The sequence below is a fragment of the Gasterosteus aculeatus genome, chromosome 16 (assembly GCF_964276395.1).
Source record: "Gasterosteus aculeatus chromosome 16, fGasAcu3.hap1.1, whole genome shotgun sequence".
In the NCBI taxonomy this organism is placed as follows: Eukaryota; Metazoa; Chordata; class Actinopteri; order Perciformes; family Gasterosteidae; genus Gasterosteus; species Gasterosteus aculeatus.
In genome coordinates this window covers 10,218,190-10,245,800 of record NC_135704.1, presented here as the reverse complement: position 1 = coordinate 10,245,800, position 27,611 = coordinate 10,218,190, and the positions used below count along the sequence as shown (strand labels likewise).

General features: G+C 42.8%; 1 protein-coding gene across 1 annotated transcript; it reads right to left on the bottom strand.

The window, feature by feature from the left end:
• On the bottom strand, positions 1-27,611 carry pde11a (phosphodiesterase 11a). The gene is made up of 20 exons (XM_040202578.2): positions 26,401-27,611; positions 25,645-25,803; positions 20,231-20,320; positions 19,539-19,679; positions 19,330-19,394; positions 17,801-17,933; positions 16,125-16,200; positions 13,777-13,844; positions 13,590-13,682; positions 12,036-12,086; positions 10,807-10,953; positions 10,585-10,692; positions 9,632-9,741; positions 8,696-8,786; positions 6,982-7,082; positions 6,742-6,819; positions 6,567-6,630; positions 6,240-6,314; positions 5,387-5,470; positions 1-2,297 (listed from the first exon to the last, which is right to left on the bottom strand). The coding sequence occupies exons 1-20, from the start codon at positions 27,190-27,192 to the stop codon at positions 2,064-2,066; spliced, it is 2,760 nt and encodes a 919-aa protein (XP_040058512.2). The 5' UTR covers positions 27,193-27,611; the 3' UTR covers positions 1-2,063.

Genomic DNA, 27,611 nt, shown 5'->3' with positions numbered 1-27,611 from the left:
TATAGCAGCATATTTTTATTTAAACTCTGAACAGCAACATTGCACATTTGCGTTTTCATGCCCTAGGTTCATTTCCGTTAGCCTGCTGATCAATAAATCCACAGTCCAAACCTGGTGAGTAGAGAAGAAATACAAGAAGTACGTTACATTGCAAAAAGGACAAAGTAGTTTGGCCACATTTGGAGACCTAATAGAAAAATAGAACAGCGAAATTCATAGTTCACGTTACATGATGCAGTAGGATTTAAATCATGCATTTCCAACGAGATAATGTGTCTACTGGTAAAGTTCAAAATACGAGGTATTTGTTGGCTCACGTGTTTGCTACATCCTTAGCAAATAGTTGAATTTAATACTGCATAAAACATGCAATTCAAAATGTTTCTGGTCGATTTCAATTCTGCTCTTTAACTAAAATACAGTAGAGTACAGATCCATGCCACACAATGTGCAAAGTCACGTTTTAAACTCCAATTAACAAAGCTACAACACAATTCATAAGGCAAACCCCCAAAGAATAACACTTTTATACTATAACATGGGCACTTCAGTATGACAAGTTTCAGTATCAGTCTTCTTTTGGATATGAAAGCTGTTTGAGTAGAATTTGTGAGTTTTAAGAGAATAAAATAAATCAAATTAAAGCAAGAAACAAAATCAAACTTTTGACAAAATACACAAAATCACTTCTGACGGCAAGTTGGAGGGCACCATGTTAAAATAAATGTACTGGTCAGCTCAGCATAAATACAAAGGAAAAGGAGAAAGGAACAGTGAGCCTGACCAGAGGTATCAAAATCCACACACCAGCCCCCCTAGACGGGTTACATCTGGGGCTGCAGCAATTAACTAATTAGTTGTTGAATATTATATTATTTTGATTACAAAAAAGGCTAAATTTCTAAATTTCTTTGAGTAAAAAAACAAAAATATCTGAGGGTAAATTATTCCGACTTATAACCCATTGAAAGACTGTACACTGTGTTTTTTGCTTATGTTTTTGTAGATTAACCCAAAAAATTATTAATTTATGGTCTTTAGAACTGCTGGTTGGTGGATTTATTGCTTTTGGAAGCTGAGTTTAACTTTGGCTCACTCAAAAAACATTAGAAAATGGTAAGTTTATTTATTCAAATATCAACTACTCTAGGTTTAGTGAGTTTTAATTAACTGTAATGTATGTTTCAGCAGATGCATTTCCTAAAGAAATGAATTGGTGTCAACTTTATCAAGGCACAGTGTGTGTGTGTGTGTGAGCCAAGTGGGACCCTACATTTATAAAAATGGGCAAAATAGATTTCTTTTTGTACATAATGTTAATTCTTTGTGGCTGACATGATCAAGACATAACTGCAGTTGTTTTGTTTTTATAAATTATGGCAATAAAAGTCATGGTTTAACTTGGCTTTCCATCTAAGAGTCTCGGTGAGGCGGCCATGCATTTTTCTTTAGGATCTTAAAACAAGGCACAGGAAGGGAGCCTAGCACTAAATTTGCATTGCAAGCTTTGTCACTGGTCCTGCTGTTCCTGTACTGCTTTATCCTTCCGAAACTCTGAAGCCACATAACAAGCCAGAGCTCACGGGTTCTTAAACAGCACTTTTAAATGACTTAATAGTGTACATATTTACAAAAAATATCTCAAGCAACGAGGAGGTACCGAGAGCAAAAGGAACCGCAGCAGAAACAAACATTCTTCTCAAAACTCTCCGTGCCTTGTTGGGCCGAAAACATGTGTCCAATGCCCAGAATATTCAACGTTAGCTCGCTGGTTGAGAGCTTGACGCATTGGTTTGAGTTTCCTTTCCAACGTCTCATCAGCTGATTTTTAGCTGCTCCGACAGGCCCGCCAAACACAGCTCTGTCAGCCTCCAGCACAGGAAGACCGAAGGAGGCAGAAAAAACCTCCACGATAGCGCTGCACTCAAGTCTAAAGCTCATCTGTGGCAGTCAAAGCGAAGAGGAGCAGAGCCCAAGAACCTCTGCATGCACTGCTTCTTTTGCAGGCTGCATTTAAGAGGAAATAAACCTATGAGAGATCAGCTTGGAGACGGTGTCCGTAGCTAACTAGCAGGTTTAGATGTTGTTCCATCGGCATCGCCGCTGCAGCAGGTTTTGCCGCCTGTTTCGGCCACAATGCGTTCGCTAGTGTCTGTGGCGTCTCTGCTGCAGGGGCCCGAGGGCGCAGACACACTCTGGCCACGTTGTCTCTTCTCGTTCAGTTCCTCCCAATTGGCCCTGTTTGCTTTGATCATGTCAACCATCGGCTGAAGTTTGGGATTCAATTTGACAAGAGTCTATAGGGGGGAGAAAGGGAGGGAAGAAAGATGAGAATGGCAAAATACACTGAATGAAATACGAAAGATTAAAACAAACACCATCAGTATGAGAGGCAAAGGCCGCATCTGCCAAGGGCATTTCCCAGTAGTCAACAATGCTGCCGTTAAGAACAGCATGGCTACTGTGTGACAAAAAACAGCACGGTGACTTGCATCCTAAACAACAACAGTTACCCTGAAACTATTATCTCGCAGAGCAAACCACGTCCCGTGTGAAAGAAGCCTCCACAGCAAAGCAAAGCTGTATATTTTTATTGAAGTATAAATGTTCTAGCTGCTCTCGGTGAAGCTGTGCAGCTAGCATGTGGTGCAGTGCAGCTAAATGCTAACTCAAGCCTGCTAACACGGTGAGAAAACTAACCACCATGTTAACCATCGTAGCTTAAACACACAGTGCAGCCGAGGCCGACATTAATGTGAGTAGTTTTAGAGGTTTTGGCAAACAATCATTTTGACCTGATTCACCGGAGGAAATAATTAAAGTCAGTATGATTCATCTGCTGAGTAACACAGCTATTTGTGCAACATTTTACAGAAGTCCCTTGGATAGTTGTAATTAAAATACAGTAGCTAAAACCGACAGACCCGAGAAGAACCAACATGTTGTACTACATTGATTTATTGAATTTCCTTTACTAGTTTCAATGTTCAGTTTGAAATGCTTCCATTAGCTTGCCAGTGGGCCTCAAATGCACTAAAAATGCACATGCTGCCCGACCGGACAGAGCACAGAGGAGCTGGTTTTATAACTCACACAGAGGGAGTGTAGCTGCATTCACTGCTCAGGTAGAGATTATTGCATCAGATATTCATCAAGTAATTATTTGTTTTTGAATCTATATATGTTACATACGTCACATCCAGCTTCGTGGATTAGGAAATATAGTCGCAATTTGCGAAACAAAATGCCAACGATTGTGCAGCAAACCAAGTATTTTGTACCCGAGATGGTCAGACTAATCACTGAGGATTCTGGGAAAACCTTCAGACTATTTACGTTTGTTAAAAAGACCTTCCACATTTGATACGTCGTTGATAGTATTTAGTTTCCAGAAAAATAGATGGCTAGCTCCTTTGCTAGAATGTAATGCTAACACATGAGAAGTCAGGAAAAGGAACAAAAAGCACATTATTAATCAGATGTCAACAATACATAGAACACGCTGCCACAATGAAAGCAGCATACAGCAGCTCGATAGTTTAAGACAATTAAGAGGCTGCTCTTTGGAGATTAGAAGCACATGTGTGACGGAGATTAGTTGCCTTTGTCATTCCTCTGTGTGGAACTGTAAGTGGCAACGTAGTAAAAACTGTCATCCGCCATTTTAATAAATTACCCGAGAGATGGGAGACGTTGTTCCCTCTGTTGTCCTAAAATTGTCTACTGTGTCTTTTGGATTTCCAGGGGTCTCTAATTAGTTATTGTTTCATTAGCCATATACTATATGGAGAAACAATGAGTGCATGTGCACCACATAACAAAACATTACTTACACATAGAAATGAATTATTATGAAGTATTGTAATTGCTGGAATATACAGTACCAGTCAGGTGTGGACACAACTTCTCACCTTTGACTGTTACTGTAGATACTACCAATAATGAACCAACACGCATTCCCATATCTGTGATTTGAGATCAAGTCGCTGTCTGTATGAAATATGTCAATTTCTCAAATTCTAAACATTTTATAAAGGACAACCGATATATAAAATATTATCTAGGGATTAACAGTGACGGCATGTGGCATCCACACACACACACACACACACACACACACACACACATCAAATGGTTGATCATTGATCATGTTCATCTTCATGGATTTGTTTGGTTAAAATTCACATTTTTTTTTGAAAGAGAACAATTTCCCTCTTTCTGACAGAACATATCCACATATATGGGACCTTGTCATTAGTTTGCACAGCATCGTTATTCTACCGAGGTCGACTCAGCGAGCTACCACCAGGAGAAAGAGATCAGCGAGATCAAGCATGAGATCTCCTACGCCCACAAACAAAAACCCCTGCTGCCTCAGAACCTCCGTTCTCCCTCTCGCGGGTTTAATTGGCGGCAGCGCTGTCGTGTGCTCCGTATCTGCATTCTCCAAACATCAGCCTTTACACGAGGGCGGCGCAGAGACGAACCCCCTCCCCCCCGCCCCCCCAAGCAGACACCGCACGCCACTTTGATGCTTCTCATCTACACTACAAAGACCGCAACAATGGCGAAACCGAAGCTCTGCACAGACAGGCCTCCTCTGACTTTTGACATCGTGCGATTATTCAATAGCTGTGAAGATGAACCGTCGTTAGAAATGTGTTTAATATGACAGTAAAAAGGACGGAGGGTTAACAGTACAAAGATGAAGAATATCACCTCAGTGCGGTGTGAATGAAGGAACTCATTTTATCCTTGACTCCCTTCACAACTGTTTGCTTCCATGAATTTAGCCTCCTCTCCTCAGTAAGTTCTCCCACACAGCAGCGCTGCCTCCACGTCCCTCAGACACAAACGAGGGCGAGGACACAGAATGCATTTAGGTTCATTCTCTGAAAGATAACCACGAGCTCTGTCGTGGAGGTCTGTCCCATACGTTTGATCGGCCCGGATCCTACAATAAAATAAAAAGTCTCGAAAGGCCTTCCTTCATTACGCAAAGTGAACCGTCGTACTGAGGAAATTCAATCCCGCCGAACATCACAGCTCTGCTCACACACTCCACGACCTCTCGGTGGATTTGCAGTCAGAAAGTGCACCCTCATTGTGGCGTTCTCAAAGGAACAGGATGCAACCTTGAAGTCGCTTCAATAGAGAGAAAATGTATTTTTCAGCGAGAAATCTGTAGCGGTTACAGAAAAGTTGAATAGTTGTTGGTGACAGCTTCGTTGCTGGCGTCAGTGAAGGGGGACAATAGCTGAGGAAGGACAGCGCCTACTGATGTCAGAGGCGGATCTGTGTGTGTGTGTGTGTGTGTGTGTGTGTGTGTGTGTGTGTGAGAGGCGAGCATGACACAGCGGAGGTCAGAGAGTTTTAAAGCTTTTACCTCGTACAGCGGCGTACAAATTCCATCGATCCACTCCAGCTGAAGTCCTGGCAATTCATCCTTCCGATTCCGATCAAAGATCGCCTGGAAGACAAAAGTTGAAAATGAATTCACGCCTACATTTGACAAAACAAAAGAGCAGCGTGATTCTGCTCACGTACAAGCCAGGTTTACAGCAAAGTGCTGCACGTACATTTTATATTGTGCCTCTTTGTTCCGCAGGTGGAACTTAAGAGGTTCCACTGAGGCTGCGCTTCAGAGACAGTTACCAGGCTACGACTTGGGAGTTAATATTTACTTTTTAACAGCCAGACACAGCGAGCGGTAAAGGTTTGACAGACCTGAGGGGACGGCATTAGTTATTTCAGAGGGGAGGCCAATCTGTGCCGGCCCAATTAGTCAACAGCTATTTATTGCACTCAGCAAACTGATGGGGTTTTTTTCCCCTTCATGAACTTATTACACAGTTCAGCCTCAACTCCTCACAATCAAACACAAAGAGCTTCTCTGCTGTGGTGTTGTTGCTTTGAGGATAGAATACGTGATGAATTTAGATCTTCATTAGCACCAATTCTTTCCTTGCTATTATTGCTGTGCTATTTTTACATTTATATGAGAAAAGAAAACACTATTTAAGCTAGTGGAGCTGCTCCAACGCACTAAATCGCCCGGTGTGTTTAAAGCTGAGCGGAAAGGTCAGCGAGTTTTTCTCTGTTATGAGGTACACAGTTTGCTCTTGGCTCTTGTTTTGGAACTGCAGGGAAAAATAAATCTTCGGTGTCGTCAGCTCAGCGGAGGACACGACAAACTGCAAAAAAAAAGCACAAAACCAGAGTTGTTTGTGGGGACTCACAGAGGGGGTGAGCTTCAGCTCCGACCTCTCTCTGTCGCCCTGCTCGAAGAACTCGCTGGTCACCAACTCAGCAACCTGGAGTCAGTGGAAAGAGGAGCGCAGAGGTTATGGCCTGCCAATTGTGCAAAATGCCTAATGTGCTGATTACAAACGGCCCACCACCCAAAATACGGCTCTTTTGCAATCCAGTAAGACAATTCGGGCAATTTTGAAGCAGGAACAGGGGAATGTTTCAAAAAAGTTCCTTTTGAGCAATTAATCAACCAATTATGTAAGCTTTAGATTAATAGTTCAGAAAAATGTAATATTAAAGAGAGGTTTTCTCACCTTACGGGATATTTCCCACGGTTTAGTGACAGCACCCAGATCACACGCTGTCATCATCATGGATCTGAGAGGAACAAGACATTTATCGCACACAGTTTGCACGATGCTAAAGAGTTACTGTGTGTGTGTGTGTGTGTGTGTGTGTGTGTGTGTGTGTGTGTGAGCTGGACGTTACCTGCACATGTCTCTATGAGCCTTCAGGTTCCAGTTGTACTCTCCGTTGCTGACCAGCTCGAAGAAAGTGTTTCTGTTCCTAAAAGGAAGAGTACACGTGTAAGTGACGTCAAATCCACAAGGGGGCAGCATTACCTAAAATAGACGCCGTGAACGTTGCACGGGGACACTGTGCTTCACTGTCATAGAACACTGGGGTCAGCTAGTTGACTATCAGGAGATTTAACGCAGCAGAACATACTCAAAGTAAAGTGTGAGGTCTGTGGCCAGAATCGACTGTTTCAGCAGCTGCATGAGGTCACCGTAGTCTTTGGACGAGAGGTTGGAGAAGATATTGTGACCCTGTGGAGACACATACAGGGATAATAACATGATGAAGGAAGACATTTTCAAGAGAAGCCTTAATTATATTTTATATAACTACTTGTCCCTGTCAATTTAATTATCCAAAGTTCCAGATTGCTTGTTACTTGTTCTGAACCCAGAGTTCCAGCTGTTGCCATCAGGCAGACGGTTCAGAATCTGCTAAATCATTGGGAAAATTCAATCCGAAAAAAAGAAATGATTAAATACCAAAAAGTGCTATTGCATGTTACATTTCATTATTTTATTGTGATAATATATTGTGACTTGAATATTTATCATCTATGTTGATCTCAACTTATTTATTTAATTATTTGTAACTTTTGTTGACATGTATATTTCAGATTATGTGTAAGATTATATGTATGGTCTATGTCCTCTTCTTGCACGTGGATTATTATACTGGCATTGTGTGATGCAGCGGATGGAATCCCAAAACAAATTTCCCTGCTATGTCTTATCTTGTCTTACATGAGTGGTTTTACAGACGTATTAATCATTTAAAAACAGCGTGACTAGTGCAGACACAATGTAGATCAGAATGTTCCATTTTTGGTATAATCTTTATCTCAATAAACTGAATTGGGAGGAGGGAAGCCAGCAGACCTTCATGAGTGAGCAACATCTCTCACTTGAGGCTCTCTGTCATTAAAACCAGCCTCTCCCCATCATGCATTATACATTCATTCATCACTTAGGCGCCGTCCTCGGGAGAACTGAGAAAATAGAAGATGTAGAGGTGATAACAGAAGAGGAGCAGAACAAGGGGACCTGCAGAAATTAAAAGAGATCTTCAAAACTGAACACATTTCCACCCTTTAAACGCGAGTTTAAAGCACCTTTGATTCATCCCTCGTGAGCTTTGGATGCCATGAAATATTTAGCTTCGCAGCAGCAGTGACACAAAGCATGTCTCTCATTCTGTCACCATTGGAGCGGATGAAAGAAGGAGGGCAGTAAAAGAGAGCGAGAATGATGGGAGAAAATTTGGAGATGCAAAGGGATGTGAATGACTTCAAGAGTTCGTGCTGCCTGGTGGTTTTAAAAAGGGATCTTTTTTCGAGTTGAATTAGTCACATTATTTACAGTATATGCTAATAGGACGGCAACGGCAAACTCAGTATGAACGGAAACCATTAAGATGTTCCAAGCAAACATTAGTCTGCTTCCCGTGTCGTCAGCACCACGGTAATGAAGCCACTCGAAGAATCACCACTCAGCCTCGGCGAGGCTGCTCCCCTTAAAGCGCCTTTAATTACAACCGATTACCTCCAAATCTACAGTATGGCCCCTCCAACTACATGATCCATCTGTTTACTGGCGCACATACAGAAGACACAATATGAGGAGATACACTTGTGTAATATACCTGTTGTACCCTGGTCAGTTGTATCGTCATTGGTTCAACCTAACTACATCCATTGATTACGACCAGCAGCGTGCTGTAAGACTGGGAAGTGGAGAAAGAGCAGTTCCCAGTCTTACAGTTCTCTGGTCTGTTGGTTTTTTTTAGCTGACACAATATGCATCGTGGCGCATTAGCAGAGCCTCAAGGGTAATTGCATGGGAGCAGATATCGGAACATAGTGCACCTCGCTCTGCAGGATCATAACGGCGTGGTTGAAGTGGTGGTGCTCCAGTGTAGCAGAGGTCCCATAAAGCAGAGCGAGGGCTGAGCCCGTCCTGAGACACACACACACACACACACACACACACACACAAACGAGAGAACAAAATCAGCATTCTCAAAGAAACAAAGTCTTTTGTTGAGTGTGTTGTAATTCCCTCAACCAATGCTCCCTCTCTGCACTCTGTCGTAAACTGATGACGGCGTAATAAAAGAAGCTGGAAAGCCAAAACCTACACATCTATAACTGTTCAACGGTGAGTATGATATCATCAATAATGTGGAGAAAAATACTATTTTTTTTCATTGTGTTGGCTCAACGCATGGATTTTAAATGAAACAATGATTTTGATGTATAGGTGCGGATTTTGATTTCTTGCCCTATTTATAAATACATGCAATTAATGGACAATGATAATAAGCATACAGATAAAACAAAAGCAAACCAACCCCGGTCGAATCAAGAGGTGGTTATAAACAAAAAAAAAGGACAATGATTACATATGATTTTTACCCCAATTAATTAATAAAATGGCTTTATTTATTTTATAATGATGTCAGATTTATCTTATTTGCCTTGAATTGTAGATAACAACAGAACAATTTTTCCCCTCCTGATAAATATTCTGACGGCAAAGTGGTGACTATAAGGTGTCACAGAATCACACAACAAAGGTTAATAATGTACAACACACCACTCGTACATTATCTTACAATGGTTTTCCTAATACATCATTAACTCCAACTACAGTGCACCAGCTGATAAGGACAAAGCAAACTGTAACAGCTCTGTAAATCCTGATGTGTTCAGATGTTAAAAGCTGTCTCAATGTGTGTGTGTGTGTGCGTGTGTGTGTGTGTGTGTGGCGCAAAGGCCGAGAGACACAACGGGAATACTCACTTTGCCTGAAAAGCGTTGTTGGTGCCCCTGTGGTCCAAGTCGTGGCACACACAACCCACAATAAGCGCCAGGGTCTCCACCTCCGTCAGGGTCTCCTGAAAGCCCGCTGTCTGATCGGCACACAGCAGAGGAGGCCGTGAGGAAACAAACACACACGTATCTACACAAAAAAGAGCTGCATCTCTCCTTCTCTTGTTAGCTCTATTACTTACTTACTGAGCACATTCAATACAACACAGTTCAGTTTTACTTCACGCAAATGTGCTCATTCCGTCACCGCAACTTTCACCGGTAGAAGAAGTATTTGGATGTTTTACTAAAAGGTTCAATGAGAATGAAGGACCCTTTTGGCCGTTAAGTGAACTGCAGTCTGCAACCTGCTGCTTGTGCACACTCGCCCTCATAGCCACACACGATCATCCCAGAAGAGCTGTGACGTGACGTTATATTACACATGACTTTGAGTAGCTAACATTACACAGCAGCCCGGCATAAATCCATGCAGCCTTCCCCCACTTTGCAATTGTTACGTAAACACCTTGGGCCAGCTGAGTTCGCTTTTCTTATTTAATGTTAAAGGAAAGAAATTGATCTTAACTTTGTTTTATTTTATCAAATGTATTTATATATCTATTTATCTTTTTAAGCCTAAAACAGTATTTTTAATAAAATGATCTGATAATAGGAGCAGAAATCTCTCTGCGATGGAAGAGATAACCTGGAAACCTCTCAGCGTAAATAAGTGCGGAACTTGAGTGAATCTATTTAGTCACCATCAGTTTTCAAACTTCTTTGTATGTGCTATTGTTTATTTAATTCAAATGTATGTGCTTATTTAGGGGGGGGGACTTAAATCCATAGCTTACTCAAAAATCTAATTCTTATGAATCTTTCCTTTTCTACTTTCTCTTTAACTTTTTTTTCTGAGCGTCCCGATCTGCACCGATCTTTACCGTCAGCATTGCAAACATGCACTGGCAGACGTTGAAGGCATGTCTCCAGTTGTGATACAGAACCATTCTGTAGTTTTTTCTGACCGTCAGAAGCCATCTGCACAGTGTCTGGAGGGGAAGACAGCGGTTGCCATGAGGACGCAATAGGATTCAGCTGCCAAAAAAACCCCCCACTGGGTCGAGTTTTCAAAGGAAATAGATGAAGACAATCGGTGGTCTCACCTCATAATCGATCTTGAATTTCTGCACCATTCCCAACTCCATGAACATTCTCAAAGCGGCCGTTATCATGGCGTCCACGTCCAGGGAGAAGTCATCAAAGGACAGCTTACCGATGCCCAGCTCGCAAACCAGGGGAATGTTGGCAGCCTGTTTCATCATGGACATACGAAACATTAATGAGGAACAAAGGGAGCGAGAGAATATGAGTTGAGACACGAGAAGAGCAGAGAGGGGTCAGAAGATGCTGTGCCGCTCTTAGATGATACATGGAGATATGCGGACATGTTAATTATGACTCTGAGGACTCATTTGGAGCTTAAAGAGGGAGCTTTAACTGTGTTATGGAGTAGTTGTTAAGAAAAATACTTTTTACATTATTATTAAAACAAAAAAACGCACTACACATGTGTGGATCCAATTAACTAACTATTTACTCTAAATCATTCCCGTCTGCCGCCTTCAGTGTGTTCTGAGATTCAGATATGTCTCATTTGCCTCTAGTCAGCATTTATAATACAACCATTTCACGCTTTCTGACCTGCATCTCATTCCACCGAGTCCAAGCCGTTAGTTTCAGCACAACCATGTTTTTCCTTCATCTACGTCTCTCTCCTCAGAGCACGTTTTCACACCAAAATGTTGCTCTATCAGGTGTTGTCACCTCTAATCTACAGACCTGGTTGAAGCAATGACAACCGGGGCTTTTCTTTGCCGCTGCCACATTCACTCGGGTGGAATCCCAGTCGGATGTGGAGCAGTTATGAAAGACGGCGGGGGAAAGGAAGGAAGCGGTGGGGGAGGTGGGCGAGGGGGGGCTGGAGGATCAGAACGGGCTCACTGGGAAGCTGATGGCCACAGGGGAAAATCCTACACATGAAAGTGCCGGAAAATAGGTTGTATCTATATTTCAGCGGTGTCAAGTAATTAAGGGTGTAGATATTTTAGTTTTTTACTCTTCATAAATAATTCAGCGAGCATGATTGCCTATTGATAATAATTTGAATAATGTATTTCAAATACCACAATTAGCTTCTCATTGGGGAATTCTTGGCCGGAGCAACGGGAACATTGAGTCAGGCTTCCAAAAACCTTTCTGTCGTCATCTATTTTGCTTTCCCATTCAAGTCAATGGGACATTGCTTTTTAATGTATCTGTCCTTATTAAAGGGCCCATGAGTAAAAAATAAGATATCACCAATATAATGATGATAACGGTGAATATCTCCTACCTTGAATTTGTCAACTTCAGTCTTGGAGCAAGTGGCATGGTAAGACAGAACCTGCAAAATAATGATAGCCAGTCAACAGCTTATCAAATAATCAAAATGAACGGTTCGCCTCTTAGAGAAGCTACAACGAAGAACACTGCACACTGTTGCGTTACGTTGTTATAGTGGATCCAGATTACCATTTGCCTCCAGAACAAGAGCAGCGACGTCATCCCCGATTTCATGGCCGTGTTCCCTTCATTTCCTGAGAGAAATCCCTCGCACGGACCTCCAGTTGCTTATTTGCTCATGAAAGCTCGTGTTTATTCGGTACTAGGGTTGCAAAGGGGCGGAAAGTTTCCGGGTAAATTTCCGGAAAGTTTCCACGGGAATTTTGGCTCGGGAATTTGGGGAATTTTGAAAAAAATAATGTGCCTAAGTTTTTTTGCAAAAGCATATAACAGGGAACTTAAATGTAGTTGAGAACAAGACTATGCCCGCCTAGCTTAGCTGGACCCTGAATGCAGCTGGTTGGGAACATTGTCTGCCAGAAACATGCACGTAAACCAGTGGCGATTTTAGGCTGAAATTTCTGGTGGGGCAATTTTGTATGACATCATGTCACCGTCACAAAAATAGAGGTAGCTGATTATTATAAGCAGTAGGCCTATATAGACCGGTAAAATATGGTATGGGTTGCATTTTGAGTGCCAGCAGGGAACAGAAATCCTATTTCAAATACATTTCACATGCTTCAGCGGCGAGTCAGATGTTGAGGAAGTGGACAGTGAGGAGTACATTGATGAGGTCCAGGAAGAAAGCATTTAGACCTGAAAGGATTGAGGGAAAAACACTAAAAATAAAATTTGGGTTGGAGGTGGTGATTTTTTTATTCAACGTTCATGTTGTTGTTGTTCAATGAAAGAATAAAGTTCTACTCACAAAATGTCAAAAAAGTACAAAATGTCATTTTTAAAAGTTGTATTATAAATGTTTGCGTGCATGTCTGCTTATGACAAGGTAAATACAGTTAAATTACCCCAAAATTTCCAGTTTATTCCCGTTAATTCCCGTTAATTCCTGTGGAAAGTTTCCAACTTTGAATATTCCCGGAATTTTGCAACCCTGTTTCAGTACTGCCATAAGCAATGCATCCACATATTAGTTCATCCCGTGTCACTCCCCCCTTTAAACGATCTACCTCTCTGCTCTCCGCGTCTATCTTGAAACAATGTGGTTCTAATTACTATAATGCACCTGAGAGCTCCCCTTTGTAATGCAAGGACGCACTGTAAATGCTTGAATGCCTGCAAAACGCAGGGCGGATGAGGGATTGCTTATTAATGTTCAATAAAAAAGTGTGAGACTAGAAAAGAAGCCAAGGACAAAAGCCCTGCAGAGATGATACGTGAGAGGAGGTTTGACATTAGCCGTGTCTCCAATAATCTACACACATGCGCTCTGTTTCCACTCATAGTGAACACTATGCACAGCATTTCCTTTGCAAATGTAAGCGAATGGAAATATGGATTGCTCAAAGGATGGAGGAAGAGGATCGGGATGCAGTGTCCTTACGTCCAGAGCTACGGACTGCTTGGCCCAGGACTTCTTCACCTGGTCATACATGATGGTGTTGTTGATGCCCAGTCCGCAAAAGATCACAAAGGCCTGAGAAGAGCACACAAGGCAGAAATACTTTTTAAACTTTTTGAACTTGCCCACTGGATGTTAAAAAAAAGATATAGAGAAGCAAATGTAATACTTCAAAGAGACGCTGGTCGGCATCATCGAACGGTTGCCCATCGAGCCTGTTCAGCACTTGGGCGACACCTGTTACACAAACCGCACAATAAGAGCTTCACAGGAATGTTTTCTGTTTGATGTTGACAAGACTCCGGTGCAACTGCCTCTAATTAAAGGAAGATCAAGCACACACGCTCCACCTCATCAATTGGCATTCCTTATTAATGGAAATTAAGTAAGAGTCGAAACATCCTGTCACACAAATAGCAGTGTGTGAGCATGGAAAGAATGTGGCGCATTCAGTCAGTGTCATCTTCCAATAGACAACTATTACTGTCCACAATTGCAATGAAGCCTTTTATTTGACAGCGGTGTTCCCTTTTTAGATGACTTCCTGCATCATTTAATTAAATGTAGACTAAGGCTTTGTTGATAAATCCAACGTATTTAATTGATAGAGACTTTATTGTCCCTGAAAAATTATGCAAAAATGTAATTACAAACGCGTAACAAACAACAATCAATACATTACCATTTTTAAACCGTCCTACCACCGGGACATTTTAATATCAATGTATAGCTGGAGATCCATATGAGTGAAACGGGATTAGTACTCAAGAACAGTTTTCATTTCGCTGTCATTGCATTAAAAGCACAGTGCTGGTGTTTTCTCAGATCTATGATTTCTCTGTGTGTAATGAGCATTTACTCTGTGACGAGTTCCAGGATTGTATTTACATTATCTATTAAAAAAGGGAAACCTTCATTTTCCCGCTGGATGACGCTGGGGGAAGGCAGAGGACGTCCTGGACGTGAGGCCCGAACAGTCACGCTCAGTCGAGGGTTCATCCAGGCTGCCTGTCTTTGGACTGCGGGACGAGGCCCGTGCTGCCACGGGGAGGACGATCACACGCGGAGGGATCGAATCCCCGTGAGGCGCCAGCGCCAGCCACCACCAGACATGTTTAATAAAATAATAGTGCTAGTCTAATGGTTGAGATGTAATGTTTGGACTAGCCTGGATCTCCATCCACACCTCTACTACTCAAATTCATCAAGGTACTTTATCATTGTACCTTTGCTGGCATAATGCTTACTGAAGTGCTGATAGGATTTGAATTACATCAGACATTAAACATTACACCTCATTGTTGTTATAGTTACAGCAGTATTTTCTGTGGTTAAATCTTGAAGGAGCAGGCTATAACCTTGGCAGATGACACGAGTACACACATTTCCTACAGGAATGTATCCTTGGCCTGAGAATTTCATCTCCTGCTGCTTTGTTGGTGTAATGTTTTGTTATTTTCACTCCAGATCCTCAGGTGCCACCCACACATGCTGCATTTCTTTCTCCCCTCATTCCCTTTCTGCTCTTCTTCCTCTTCCCTCTCCCCTCCCCAACAAATGCACTTACACCTACGCAAAGAAAACCTCAGCGCACACGGACATCACACGTTCGCACGCGCAGACACACAAACACACACAGGTCTTAACCAACCATCTGCAGCAATTATGCTGATCACTTCACACTCAAACATGACTAATGACTTCCTGCGTCAGATCTCAGTGGACCGAGAGGAGCGCTATCATCGCTCCTCCCTGCAATATCCAGCACCGAAACCAGACGAGAGATCAATGATTTATCGGCGTGCCGTCGGCCCGGGGGCGCATTCGCGAACACAAAGCACACGGCCACGAGAAGGGAAGTCCACATCCGAGCGTGGAGTGATGGTGCAGCGTGCATCTAATCACACGCGTGCAGCCTCCGCCGAGCACATGCTGCAGCTCCCCTGTTATCGGCTCTGCAGCGGAAAAAGACACTTACATAATGGGTGCATGTGAGGGCCCCGTGGACACGCCGGATGGCCAGAATCATGTGCGCCTATGGTACTATGGCTGTTTGTGGCGGTTAAAGCTAATCCAATTAGTTCCTATTAGGGAAAACGTTTGAGCTACGTTATATAACACCGTTGTGTGGGAACAGTTCGACGGAGGCGCTTTCCCGTCTGAAGACGACAAAGCGCCTATTCACAGAGCGAGGGCCGACAGGAAAGACAGCCGCGACCTCCAACACCTCTTGAATGTGCTGCACGCCAACATGCGGGCCAGGTGTTGTTGTCTGACATCAGCGCCTGGTCTCACTAATATACTCTTGTGGAAAGCCATCACAAAAGGATGGAGGCCGGTGTTTGAATTGGATGGATAAACCATGAAAGCAATGGTCGGCTGTCCATACACCTTCACCCTTATGGTGCACCACAGGACTGATACAAAACTGAGAAATATTTGTTTTAGAATTGATATATGCAATAGGAATACATACATATACATCAAATACACTTCAGAATTTTCGTTTTAACTTACCGATGATTTGGTGGTTGCTGTTCCATATGGGAACACAAAGCACGGAGCGGATGTGGAAGTCTGAGAACTGGTCTGCCTGAAAACAGTGCAAATAGAGTAAAATGAGGAGTACCTCCATCTGCACCAAACACCTTTAAATAATCCTTAATACACCCCTGCTTCTATACTCCCTCTTTGGTCTTTTATAGTTCATATTTAAATCTAGTTTTCTTTCTAATTTTGAATGGTTTTTACTTATGAATAAATTGCTTCCAACTACTACCGTGGCATTAAGTACCGATGCATTTAATAGATATATTCTTTAAAGTAAAGCCTTGACAGAAGTTTGTTAGAATATTAAAAACAATTCCCAACTCTAAAGTAAGATTAGATGTCAATCACTGGAGTATTTCTAAGCCTACGTGCCTCACCTCATTTTGAGGGGCAAGGCTACAAGGAAGTATCCTTAAGAATCCTTAAAGCCCTTGAAAAGCAAGTTTATTTCATTCAGAGCCTGGACAAAAGACGCATTTTCCAAACTTTTGCTGCTTGCAGGTGGATTCTGGTTAGCTCCACGCAGCTGCGGTTGATGCTTTTTGGTGTTAGAGGGCTTTTATCCTTTTAACTTGAAAGAAGTGCAGTTTGTCAGTTCTGGCCATGTGTTACTAAATGGAAGGCAACTGAACATGACCAAGAGTTTCCCGCTCCTGCTAACTGGAAAGCCATTTTTATCCTCCCACCTGGATGTGTGAGTCGTTGAGGCCACGCAACAATTTCATGAAACATCATAAAGCCCAATGACGTAGATATTGTTGTTGCACCTTGATTGAAACATCTATAGCTGCTTAAACCGATAAACATCCTACAGTTTGACATTAATTGATCTTATTCGATGCTGTTAACACTAATTACTAAATCAAAATGCCACCATGACATCGCTTCCAAGGAGGTTAAAGAATACTTCACCCCAAAAATAGAGCTTTTTATTTCAATTACTCACTCTGTGTTGACTTGAATTCTTGAAGAGGTTTATTCATTTTCCACGGATTACATGCAATTGATTCAAGGTGATCATGATCACCGGCTTCCGTGTGTGGGTTCATCATGTTGATGGTCTTCCGTTAAACACCAAGAAAACTAAAGAAATCAACAGTCAATCCACCAAGAAAGGACTGTTGATGGGCAGGGCATTGAAGTGGTGGATGACAACAAACACACAAACGTCAGAAACGTCCCGCAAAAATCTGGACGCATTGAGGTAAGTGGTTTTAACACCAGCAAAACTATTTAAAAGCATCCAATTGCAGACCCTCACGTAAGCCGTGCAGTTTAATCCATGTCACAAATACCCCGATCGTGTGCACAGTACTTCCAACAAACAAAGGCCTCTTTGGTGAAACTAAACACTTGTGCGTTGACAGCACTTTTTGTCCGCCTGAGACCGTACAAGTGCTATATACAGTCAGGTTTTATGGAGGCTGTGTTGTGCGCAGCATACAACTCGGTTAATTATGAATCTTCAGCGCTAAAGCATGCAAGAAAATATGTTTCCTTACAAGAATTCAAGGCAACACAGGCTGAGTCCTTTTGGGGACTCCTGCAATAAGAAGCATTCCTTCAATAAGATGCGACTGCATTGACGCGCATGTGACATCGACGTGTGAACATTGGGTTGATCAACGTCATCGTGTGTCTACCTCAGCATCAAAGCGAGGATCCTGATAGGCATCGCTGATGTTCACGGGGAGTCCTGTGGACGCCACCAGCTCTGCGATGCTGTTGTTGATGAGCCAGTCCGAGTAGGACGATTTCTCCATGCTGTCTTTGAAGCTGGGGTCAGAAAATAAAACGGCGTCATTACAAAAGGAGCAGAGCAGAAAAAGAAAGAGAAAAAAAAAAAACACAGCGGGAACCATTTTTTTTTGCTGGCCTTTTTCTCAGCAGAGGTTTGATTTTCAACCGTTAGCTGATAACTTTGTTTTCAAAGAGAAATAAAGGTTTGCACTTAAGTAAAAATATTCTTATTTTCTGCTTGTGGACCCTGTTTTACTTTGACTTGCACTTAATGAACCCCTCGTACACATCAGTGAGCTTCTCCCGCAGCTTATGAAGTAATGAAAAGTTAATTGTGTGATTGTCTTCCTCAGTGCCAAACGCCCCCACACGCTGCCACAGAAACACCTGCATCCCTTCACAGGCCTCACGTCTACATTCACTGCTTTGTGCTCTCGCAGATTTTTTTACCTCACCAGACGTAACGAGGTTAATGCTCAGTGTGGCTCATGTTGTCTCTCTAGACTGGTACAAAGATGGAGGGACACTTCTTTCAGATCTTTTGAATCCCTTTGATTTAGACTGTGTGCAGCAAGGAATAACCCTCATGGGTGTGATGGCGAGATGCCTCACAGTATCTTTCTTTCTCATTCTTTTTCTCCATCGCCTCTGTCTCTTCCCTGCCTCGCGTCTGTCATTTATCTGCCACAGGCCCACGAGCAGTATTGTACTCTTACTCAAAAAGATGTTGCCCATGGGGGCCGGCTGGGGATTGCAGGACACATTAGAAGTCCCACGCTACGCTTGCCTTCTGATGCAAGATGCATTCACTTAATAACACACATGGATCTTGCGCAGCAGCCCTTGTTATTCAGATGTGAATCTTTAGGGAAACTGGAAAGTGTCATAAAAGAGACGCTTTATTTTTTGTTATTTCAGCTTGGGTTGAAATCTGTTGTTTTATTACTTTAAATCACAAACTGGCTTTTTCATTAATATGTGACACCGGACAAGATATTTATCAACTAATTTCTAGTTTTTGATATTTCTAGTGTTTATTTTATATTATTTTTTTATCATTAATGCTGCAGTTCTTAATACTGCCTTGACGTGAGCGTGTAAGTTATGGTAAGTGCAGCACTTGGGGAATAATTTGTCTTCCTTTTGGCGTTGGTTTTCATCTACACACATTCCACACAATACTAAGCCTCGCTTTCTCCATTCAGCCATCCCAAGCAGTGGAGAGAGGCAGCAAAATCCAATTAAGTAGGTCTCCTATTGCGCAGCATCACTCCCACTGCACTACAAAAATTGTAAAATTGCAAAATGTACAGATGTCGTGGTGGCAAATTCAAACAAAATCACTGTTTAATTGAAATGAGTAACTGGGATAAGTAAATGTGAAAAGGAGGGCGAAGCCGAGTAGATTTTCACCCTAAAACCTCATACATACCTGCTTTCAATGTCTGCACTACACTTAGGAGACAGTAGCTCAAACGACTTGGTGAACTTCACCACCTGAAAGTTTTGAGAGGGGAAGAAATCACCTCAGCTTTTGGAATAATTGCGTACAGTGATCACTCGTAAGAACCGGGCGCAGACAGAGAGAACAGACATGCACAGATGCACAGACGGACACAGTAGAGGAAAAAACAAAAGTACCGGTGACTCAATGTCCTCCAGCAGCTGGACAGAGCACCGCTCACACTTTAGCAAAGTCTGGGCGCGGTGCATGATCTTCCTGACGATCTTCTCCAGGTCAGTCTGCTCTTCAAAGAGGTCATTGACCACCTCCAAGAGCGCCTGCACACCGGCGACAGGAAAAGACGGCACTCGGTCATCACGACAAACAAGCTGAACCTCCTGATGAAACCCGCTGCAGAAGCCACTCTAGATAAATATGTTTGGCATTAGGGCATGATTATTATTAATATTGTTAATACTATTATTATTGTTGCTTTTGGTATTTTTATTGTTACCATTGTGGTTGTTGCTATTGGTGTTATCATTAACAATAGTGCTATTATTGTTATTATTATTATTATCCCTAACGGTAATGACAATTTAATTTCATGAACTTTAGCTGAGCTGTGTTCTCGTTATATTCCCTTGCATCACAGATCAACGTGTGACGTGAATTATTGCATCTATGAACGTTGCTTCAGCCCCCCTCCCCCCCAACCCACCTACACCCAATAGATCCACAGAAAATGTCCACGCAGGACAGCATGTGATCCCCGCTGCAGCGGCAGCAAGGGGGCTGCTGATCGATACCCAGCCTCGGTGTCAGCATCATGGGGGGAGGAAGTAATGCTGACCCCAGGGATCGGAGGGGGGGGGGTAATTGTCCTTACCCGACTCCTGTCATACTCTTTCCTTGAGGCGGCGAAGAGTTGGGCATTGGAGATCGCAATGCCACAGAAAGGCAGGTACATCTGCAGCACCTATGGACACATTGAGCAGACTTAGAACAAATAGGAAATGGTCTTTTTCAATGGCACCGTTTGTTGCCGGCACGGATTCATCGATCCGACTGACATGTTACTACTCTACTGAATGGTCAGACTTGCTGTGACTTCATTTAATATGAATTGAAATCAAAACAACGGCTTACTAGTTTGGGATTGAACTTTTTCTCCTCGACACTGTTGCTTTGTCGTGGACACCGATAGGCAGGACGCAGAGGACCGGGTGAGACCGCACGCTGCTAAGACAGCTGAGATATGAATACCCGGGTCGCATTCTACGCATCCATAATTAGCCTCATCCAAGAGACACTCAGCCTCCGTAACATGGAATCAATAGGATTTAGGTTGGGTGCTTCCTTGCTCTGCCTATTTGTTTAGGTATCTATTTTTAGCATCTGGCTGCTGTGCAAACAATACGATGAGTACAACACACCCGCGAATATTTACCAGCCTGTGGGGCTGCGGACACCACAACAATGCATGAATGGGAAGTTACTCAGCTGTGGCCACTGATACAGGGATATCTCTCTCACCTTTAAACATCACTTACTCGTCAGCCACAAATGAACAGAATCCCATAGCACTGTGTTGATCATTTGCAAGCTTGAGCCTTTTCAACGACAATAATAAAACAATAGGGGGGAGACGGGAGATGAATATTCTAAAATAGGCAATTTATCTGTTTGATAGTCTTTAAAACATGTTTTCATATACAGTATGTATATATATATATATATATATATATATATATATATATATATATATATGAATATCATATATATATATATATATCTAAATATCATATATGAATATGAAAAACATATATATATGAATATCATATCTGAATATGAATATCATATATATATATGATATTCATATTTCAGAGAAATAATTTGGGAGCTTCTTCCCTGCACATGACAACTTGTCAGGCGTAATTACTGAGGTCATGATAATTGTAGACCTAAAAAATGGCATCGCATGCTGCAAAAGGTTGAGGAACCAGGCTCTAATTGCTATCATTTCTCTTTAGAATCAAACAGCTCTGCCGGATTGGCGACACATGTTTAATTTCTGTTTATATTTCCAGAGTAGGATGATAATCTGAATTTAGAACTACGACCAAAGCAAGAATGAATGGTTTGTATTAAATAGAAACTTAAGATTGAGGAAACGTTTTTACATTTAAATCTGGCTAGGAAACTTCATTCACAATTTCTCATTCAGCTTTAAATAACCAAGCGTTGTCACTTCGTGACTTTTTGTTTGTCGCAATGGTGTTAATCATTGTGTTTTTTATTCTCACTCATGCAAAGAGTTATAGAATTGTGTGGAAGTTAGTTTTAATTTTTGAATCATCAATAAATAAATGAATTAAAATCAATCAAAACTATGAACCATAAAAAAAATCTCATCCTCTGGCATGTCACATTGATGCCTAACGTACGATACTTGCAAGCTAAGTGCAAATGAAATAACTAAAGCAAAAACAATGCTAATCCTACTGTGATAATCTTGGTAACAAGCGCGTGCACTTCATACAGTCATTATACATATCAAAGCATTTCATACATACATTTCAGTCATAGGAAACAGATGATGCTCGTACATAATGCGTACAAACAGCTGGCCTGTGGAATTCTCTAATAATGATCTTCCAGAAAGCCAGCGGCCATCAATAGTCCCAGCAGGAGCAGATTCATTAGCGAGCAGGACTTTGGGTGTCTGGCTATGGATCTACGGGCAAACCCAAGAAAAGCACTGCCCGCTCTAATTACGTTCTGTCAGGCAGGCCATTATACCGGGTTGCACTACAAACGAGACATTTCTGCCTGGAGACCCGTGGACTGACCGGTAAAGAGCGGTTTAATAACGAAACTAACTGGCCAAGGCCTCGGGGGTCAGTCAGTTCCTCTAACCTCAACGACTTCTGCTTCCACAACTGGAGGACACGAGAAATCCCATTGCCAAAGCCAACAGCTTTCTTTTTTCCACCTCCCGTTCTCCATAACAGCTCATGGCCGTGTTCCCTTTGCACGTGCAAGCCACTGTTGTTTTACCAAGAAGGGTTCAAAGCTCTCCATTTTCTCTGATCTTGTGTGGGACGGCCATGCCATGCTTTTGCAACTATACTTAGCGATGGTTGCATCTTTTTGTGATGAGTTGAATATTCATGCAACATGAATCTACACTGAAATACATTTTTTAAAGCCGCTGTTATACATAATTTAATTTAATGTACTGAATTGACTGGCTGTAATTTATCACCCTAATACAACAGAACTAATAAACACTGTACCATTGCTGCTAAATAGCTATTATCCATGAATAATTAAATCGTTCCACACATTGCTGGAACGTGGAAAAATGCCAGCAGCAAAGCAAGGTCACAACAACTCAGTAGTGGATGTTGCATAAGTGCAGTTACATGCAGACAAATCAATACTTTTACACGTATCGCTCCTCGAACAAAAAAGAATGTGAGAAACTGAATAAAATGAACCTTTCCAACTGCGGTGACTCTTTTGAGTTCACTATAAAACTGAGGTGAAATATGCCCTTTCTTACAAGAGATGAACTGAAATCGACAGCACAGGACAGAAAATGGTGAAGACCAGACTTCACTATCACTCAAACTTGAATTCAGTTGCTAACTTAATTATTTTGCCCAACACAGGGATTGCATCAAAGTGGGTCACGCTTTGGTGCTTTAGAAGTTTATTTGAATGAATTTGTACCTTTCTGTATGTACCAGTGTTCAGAGATATGATCAGTGGTGGGATGAGGCATTTGTATCAATCATTGCATTTTTTTGGCAGCCTCCTCCACCTTCGAGTTCCCACCAAACAGTAAGTCATTCCACATCAATTCTTTACCCATATCTTGCAGAATCCTCATATTGCAAATGTTGTTTTCATCGTATTTCTTTCTTGATTTAAGTGGATTTTATATAAAGAATTTTTGATATAATGCACAGTATACATTTGATTTGATCTGAAATCCTACAGGAACGTATTAAAAGAAATTGTGGTTCCAAGCAGAAATTGTGTTTTCTCTTCTATAGCTGTATATTTTCGTTGGGAAATTGTGTGAACGTAGTTATTACAGTATTGCTTGGAGCCAATTTGACTGAGAGTTTGGCAGCCAGAGGGAGAACAGCGTGAGGTGACTGCTATCAGACAATCAACCCAACACTATATTAGCAAATGGAACCCGATCCCTGATAATGTCTACCTGAATAAAAATATTGGAAGACATACAAAGTGAAAGAAAAGCTCAAGATAATGATGTTTAATAGTAATATGGAGAGATAGCGGGAGAAGGTCAGCTTATACACTTAAATTAAGTCAATGCTCTACGAAAGAAAATCAGACATCACAATTATACACATCTTCCCGAAGGACTCCCTTCCTGCAGGGTATCAACATAATTAGGAGCAGCGTGGGGTTTAAAGTCCGCCACGATGTGTTTAAATATCCTATAAGCTTTCATTGTATGAAGACCAACATTTGTCCTATAAGGCACAATGCGGTTTCTGATGGCATCTGCCGTTGCAGTTTCGTCTCATGCTTTGAAGAGTGTGATACATTTTCTTAGGTCCTCCATAAAAGCTGCGGCTGTGCTGCGCAGGGAGCTCACTGTGTTCTCTGATGCAGGCATTGCATTTCATTACTAATTCAGCTGTAGCCATCCTGAGCATTAGTGTGACGTTAACGCAATGTGAAACAAACTCAAAAACACCAGAAAGAAAAGGAAATAATTCCTGATCTGCATCTATCAACAACAATGGTGACCGCGGAGCTCGAAAGGGGAAAAACCTACTATAATCATACGATGAATAAAAGACGACAACCTTTTAGCTGTGAAACCTAAAACAAAGGCACAGCTGGCTACGTGCCGTCACGTTGCATCTCGCCTCGCTTTGGGGGCTCGCGGCGGTGATGAGAGAACAAGTCAGTTGTCGCCACCTTTCCGCTACTTCTCTTCATGTGATGGACTCAACACGTTGATGATGGTGAAAAGTCAAATAAACATTCATTCAGAAACAGAAGCTCTATGCGGATTAGTGCGAGATGTAACACCCCCACCTACTGTTTTGGCATATTATGGACTATTTCTATATTAGATCCATTCACTTTTTGCCTTTAAGTTTATTGCAGCTGCCAACTTGACTGATCAGTGTGCTGACTGAGCTGATCCACACAGAGGTAAATTATTAAAGCCACACCTGGAAGGCCCAGTGTGATTTGTTGGCCGATGAGCGGCTCCAGTGGAACGGTTGAAGTATCCTGATTCCACCACGAGTCGTGCTTGGATGACTTCCGATCGCAATCCTGAAACCTGAATGGTGACACTACATTAAAGAGTGACAGCCTGGCCGTCCCGCTGAGCCAAAAAAAATAGCAATAACCACTTGGAGACTGTGAAACGATTATATAAAGTTGTTATTCTGGGTACAACGGGGCCGTTTGGTAGAGACCGAGCCAGGAAACAATAATTGCCAGAAACCGGGGACTGAACATTTGGATTCAGGGCATGTGAGCTGGGTGAATTTAAATATGTATTAAGCACAGAAACAAACACATAATTGGAACATTGAGACACGCAGTTGGTGCTACTTGTGAAATATTAGCAAAGGATGCACAAGGAAAAGAAAGATGTCGCTTTAAAACACAAAATGGAGAGTCAGTCTGAGCATCAGGCCACAGTAAGGTTCGCCTACCGGACGAGTCGCCCAACAACGAATGAAAGCATGTTCCATGGTTGCACATAACAGCAAACTATAGCATACCATACAAAACATGAGAGAATTGCATTTACCAAAATCATACATTAAGTATCCAACTGCTGTCTAAACATTTTACACGGAATAAAACAGGTCACGCCATGCATCATCTGTGAACAACGAATGCCTGCAGACTGCGTGTGAATCAATGATATCTGGAAAACGGACATTTACAGTAACCCCAAAATGTCAAACTTCTGGTGGCGCCAGAGGAAAGGTCACAGGGTCAAGGGTCATAACGATCCCCCCCTGAGTGGTCTCTCAGTACATGGTTTCACTCTGCAGACAAAACAACTGCCATCGTTCTGTCGCAGATGTGTGTAAAATTGGGACAAAACTACTATATTGCCTTAAATCCATTAAATATGGACTGAGATGATAATAAATATAAATTCATGCGAGTATTTGGATCAAACAATTACCATATGCAACACACACCAAGCAAGCAGTGGGAGAGTTATGAGAGAACATTGCTCTCACCCAGCTTTCATACTCGTAACCATTATAGTGAAATTACCTTTTCATCGTCTTCAGTGAAGAGTTCTCCACTTGAAGTCTTGTTGATGGCCTGAGCGACTCCAATGATCTCTCCATCACTGTTGTGAATGGGCATGCACAGGAGTGACTTGGTTTTGTACCCTGTCAGCTTGTCAATTTCGTCACTGAACCGACGATCCTGCAATTCAGAGACAGCGCAAAATGTAAACACAATGTAAGCAGTCATTGCAAAAAAAAAGAAAAAACACAAAAAACTCCAGGTTCCCGTTTTACTTTTATATGATGGTGCATGGAAATGCACAACTCGTCTGGACGCTGTCTTCCAAAGCACAACGTCTAAGATAGAGACAATATGAAAGACAAATGTCTGACTTGAAGAGGTCAGCTGTTTATGGACAATATAGCAACATTATTATTCATTTCTACTGTAAACATTTCCTCTTCCAAGAACAAGTCCTCATCGGCTGACAAAAAGGCCTGGGCTTCACAACGCAGCCATTTGAGGTCTTTGCAGCTTTGCTATAATTTAGTAGCATCTCGCTTTACTAAATACAAGGTAAAACGAGAAGTGATACTTCTCCTTAATTGACTCATTTTGTCAATTTCTCAGGGATGTTGTTGGGGTCGCTATGTGTGGTTTGACACAATGGGCCGCTGATGGTCCTAAACTGAAAAGATCTGTCTTCCTATCTGAGTCTCTCCCTCTGTCTGTGTGTCTCTTGCTCGTGGACACGCACACGCACGCACGCACGCATGCAGAAAGAGGAGCAGGCACCTGATAGGCGTCAGAAATGTTCACTGTCTCTCCGTGCTCGGCCACATATCCGATGATTCCTTTCCCCCACGGTACTTGAACTTCATCTGAATTCATTGAGGGCAAAACGGTGGTCCCCGCGTGCACGTCAAAGAATTTGGACACCAGTGTCTTCTTGTTGCCCGCCCCTTCCACTAAAAACAACGAGCACCGGTCCGCATCCACCATAATACAAACAAACACGAGGATTTTGTAGCTGAGACTCGTCAGATCCAAGTCGTTGGAGATGTCTTTCACCAGCTCCAGGAAAAACTCTCTTTCGTTGTGCTCTTTGAGGTAATACTTAAAATCCACCGCCGTGGACGGGTACTGGGGGATGTTGACGCGGGACTCCAGCAGCGCGCTCAGGATGTGCGCGGTGGTCGGCGGCAGAGAGCTGGCTTTCCTCAGCAGGGCTCTCCTCCTCATGCTCGTCAGGGGCTCCTGGGCCCTGGAGTTGACGTGCTCGTCGTACGTCCTGTTGACGTTGACGGCCTTGGATCGGGCGAAAGTTTTGCGCAGCTCCTTCTGGGAGACTCTCCTCTGCAGGCCGTCGCGCTGGCTCGCCCAGCTGTCCGCGCACGCGTTGGTCTTCGCCTCCCTCGGCGGCGGGGCCGGAGCCGCGGCCGCCGGACTCTGGCTCGCCTTGTGGTTCTTCAGCCATTTCTCCACCATGCTGTGTTTCCCCTTTCTGTTCAGGTAGTCCTCGAACAAGTCGGGGTGAGAGTCCAGAAAACTTTCCACGTCAGAGAACACCATCGTCGGCACGGCCATGCCTGTTCTTCAGATGGTCCTCAGTGAACCGAATCCATGGAGTCGCGCGGGGAAATAGCATCTATAACGCCTTGCCGGGAGGTCAGGTGGAGAAAATCGCGTGAACGGCACAACTTCGGAGACGCGGTATCCCGGAGAGCGCCCGGTGCTCTGGGGCTGCGCATCCACTTTCCACTCCGCGAAGGCGAAGGATGGAGACTCACTTTGCGCACCGGCATACTCCTTCACAGCTTCCCCGCGCCATTCATTTCTCTCTCTCTTTTTGGAACGACCAAAGCAGATGACAGCGGTGTTGCGGTTGAGGCATTGAAAAGCACCTCACAGAGAGCCGCCGCCGAGCGCCTCCGTCGCACGGGGCTTCTTGTGTGCAAATTACGCTGGCTGTGGTTGGCTCGCTGCCGCTGACGTTTGCTTCGTCA

What these genes read in the sequence shown, in the direction of transcription:
- pde11a (XM_040202578.2), bottom strand. Translation starts at nt 27,192, where the DNA reads ATGGCCGTGCCGACGATGGTGTTCTCTGACGTGGAAAGTTTTCTGGAC. An exon ending in CCGACCAGCGTCTCTTTGAA is followed by an intron (nt 13,683 to 13,776) that starts GTATTACATTTG and finishes TGCTCTTCTCAG; the next exon opens with GCCTTTGTGATCTTTTGCGG. An exon ending in CGTGGGAAATATCCCGTAAG is followed by an intron (nt 6,315 to 6,566) that starts GTGAGAAAACCT and finishes CACTGACTCCAG; the next exon opens with GTTGCTGAGTTGGTGACCAG.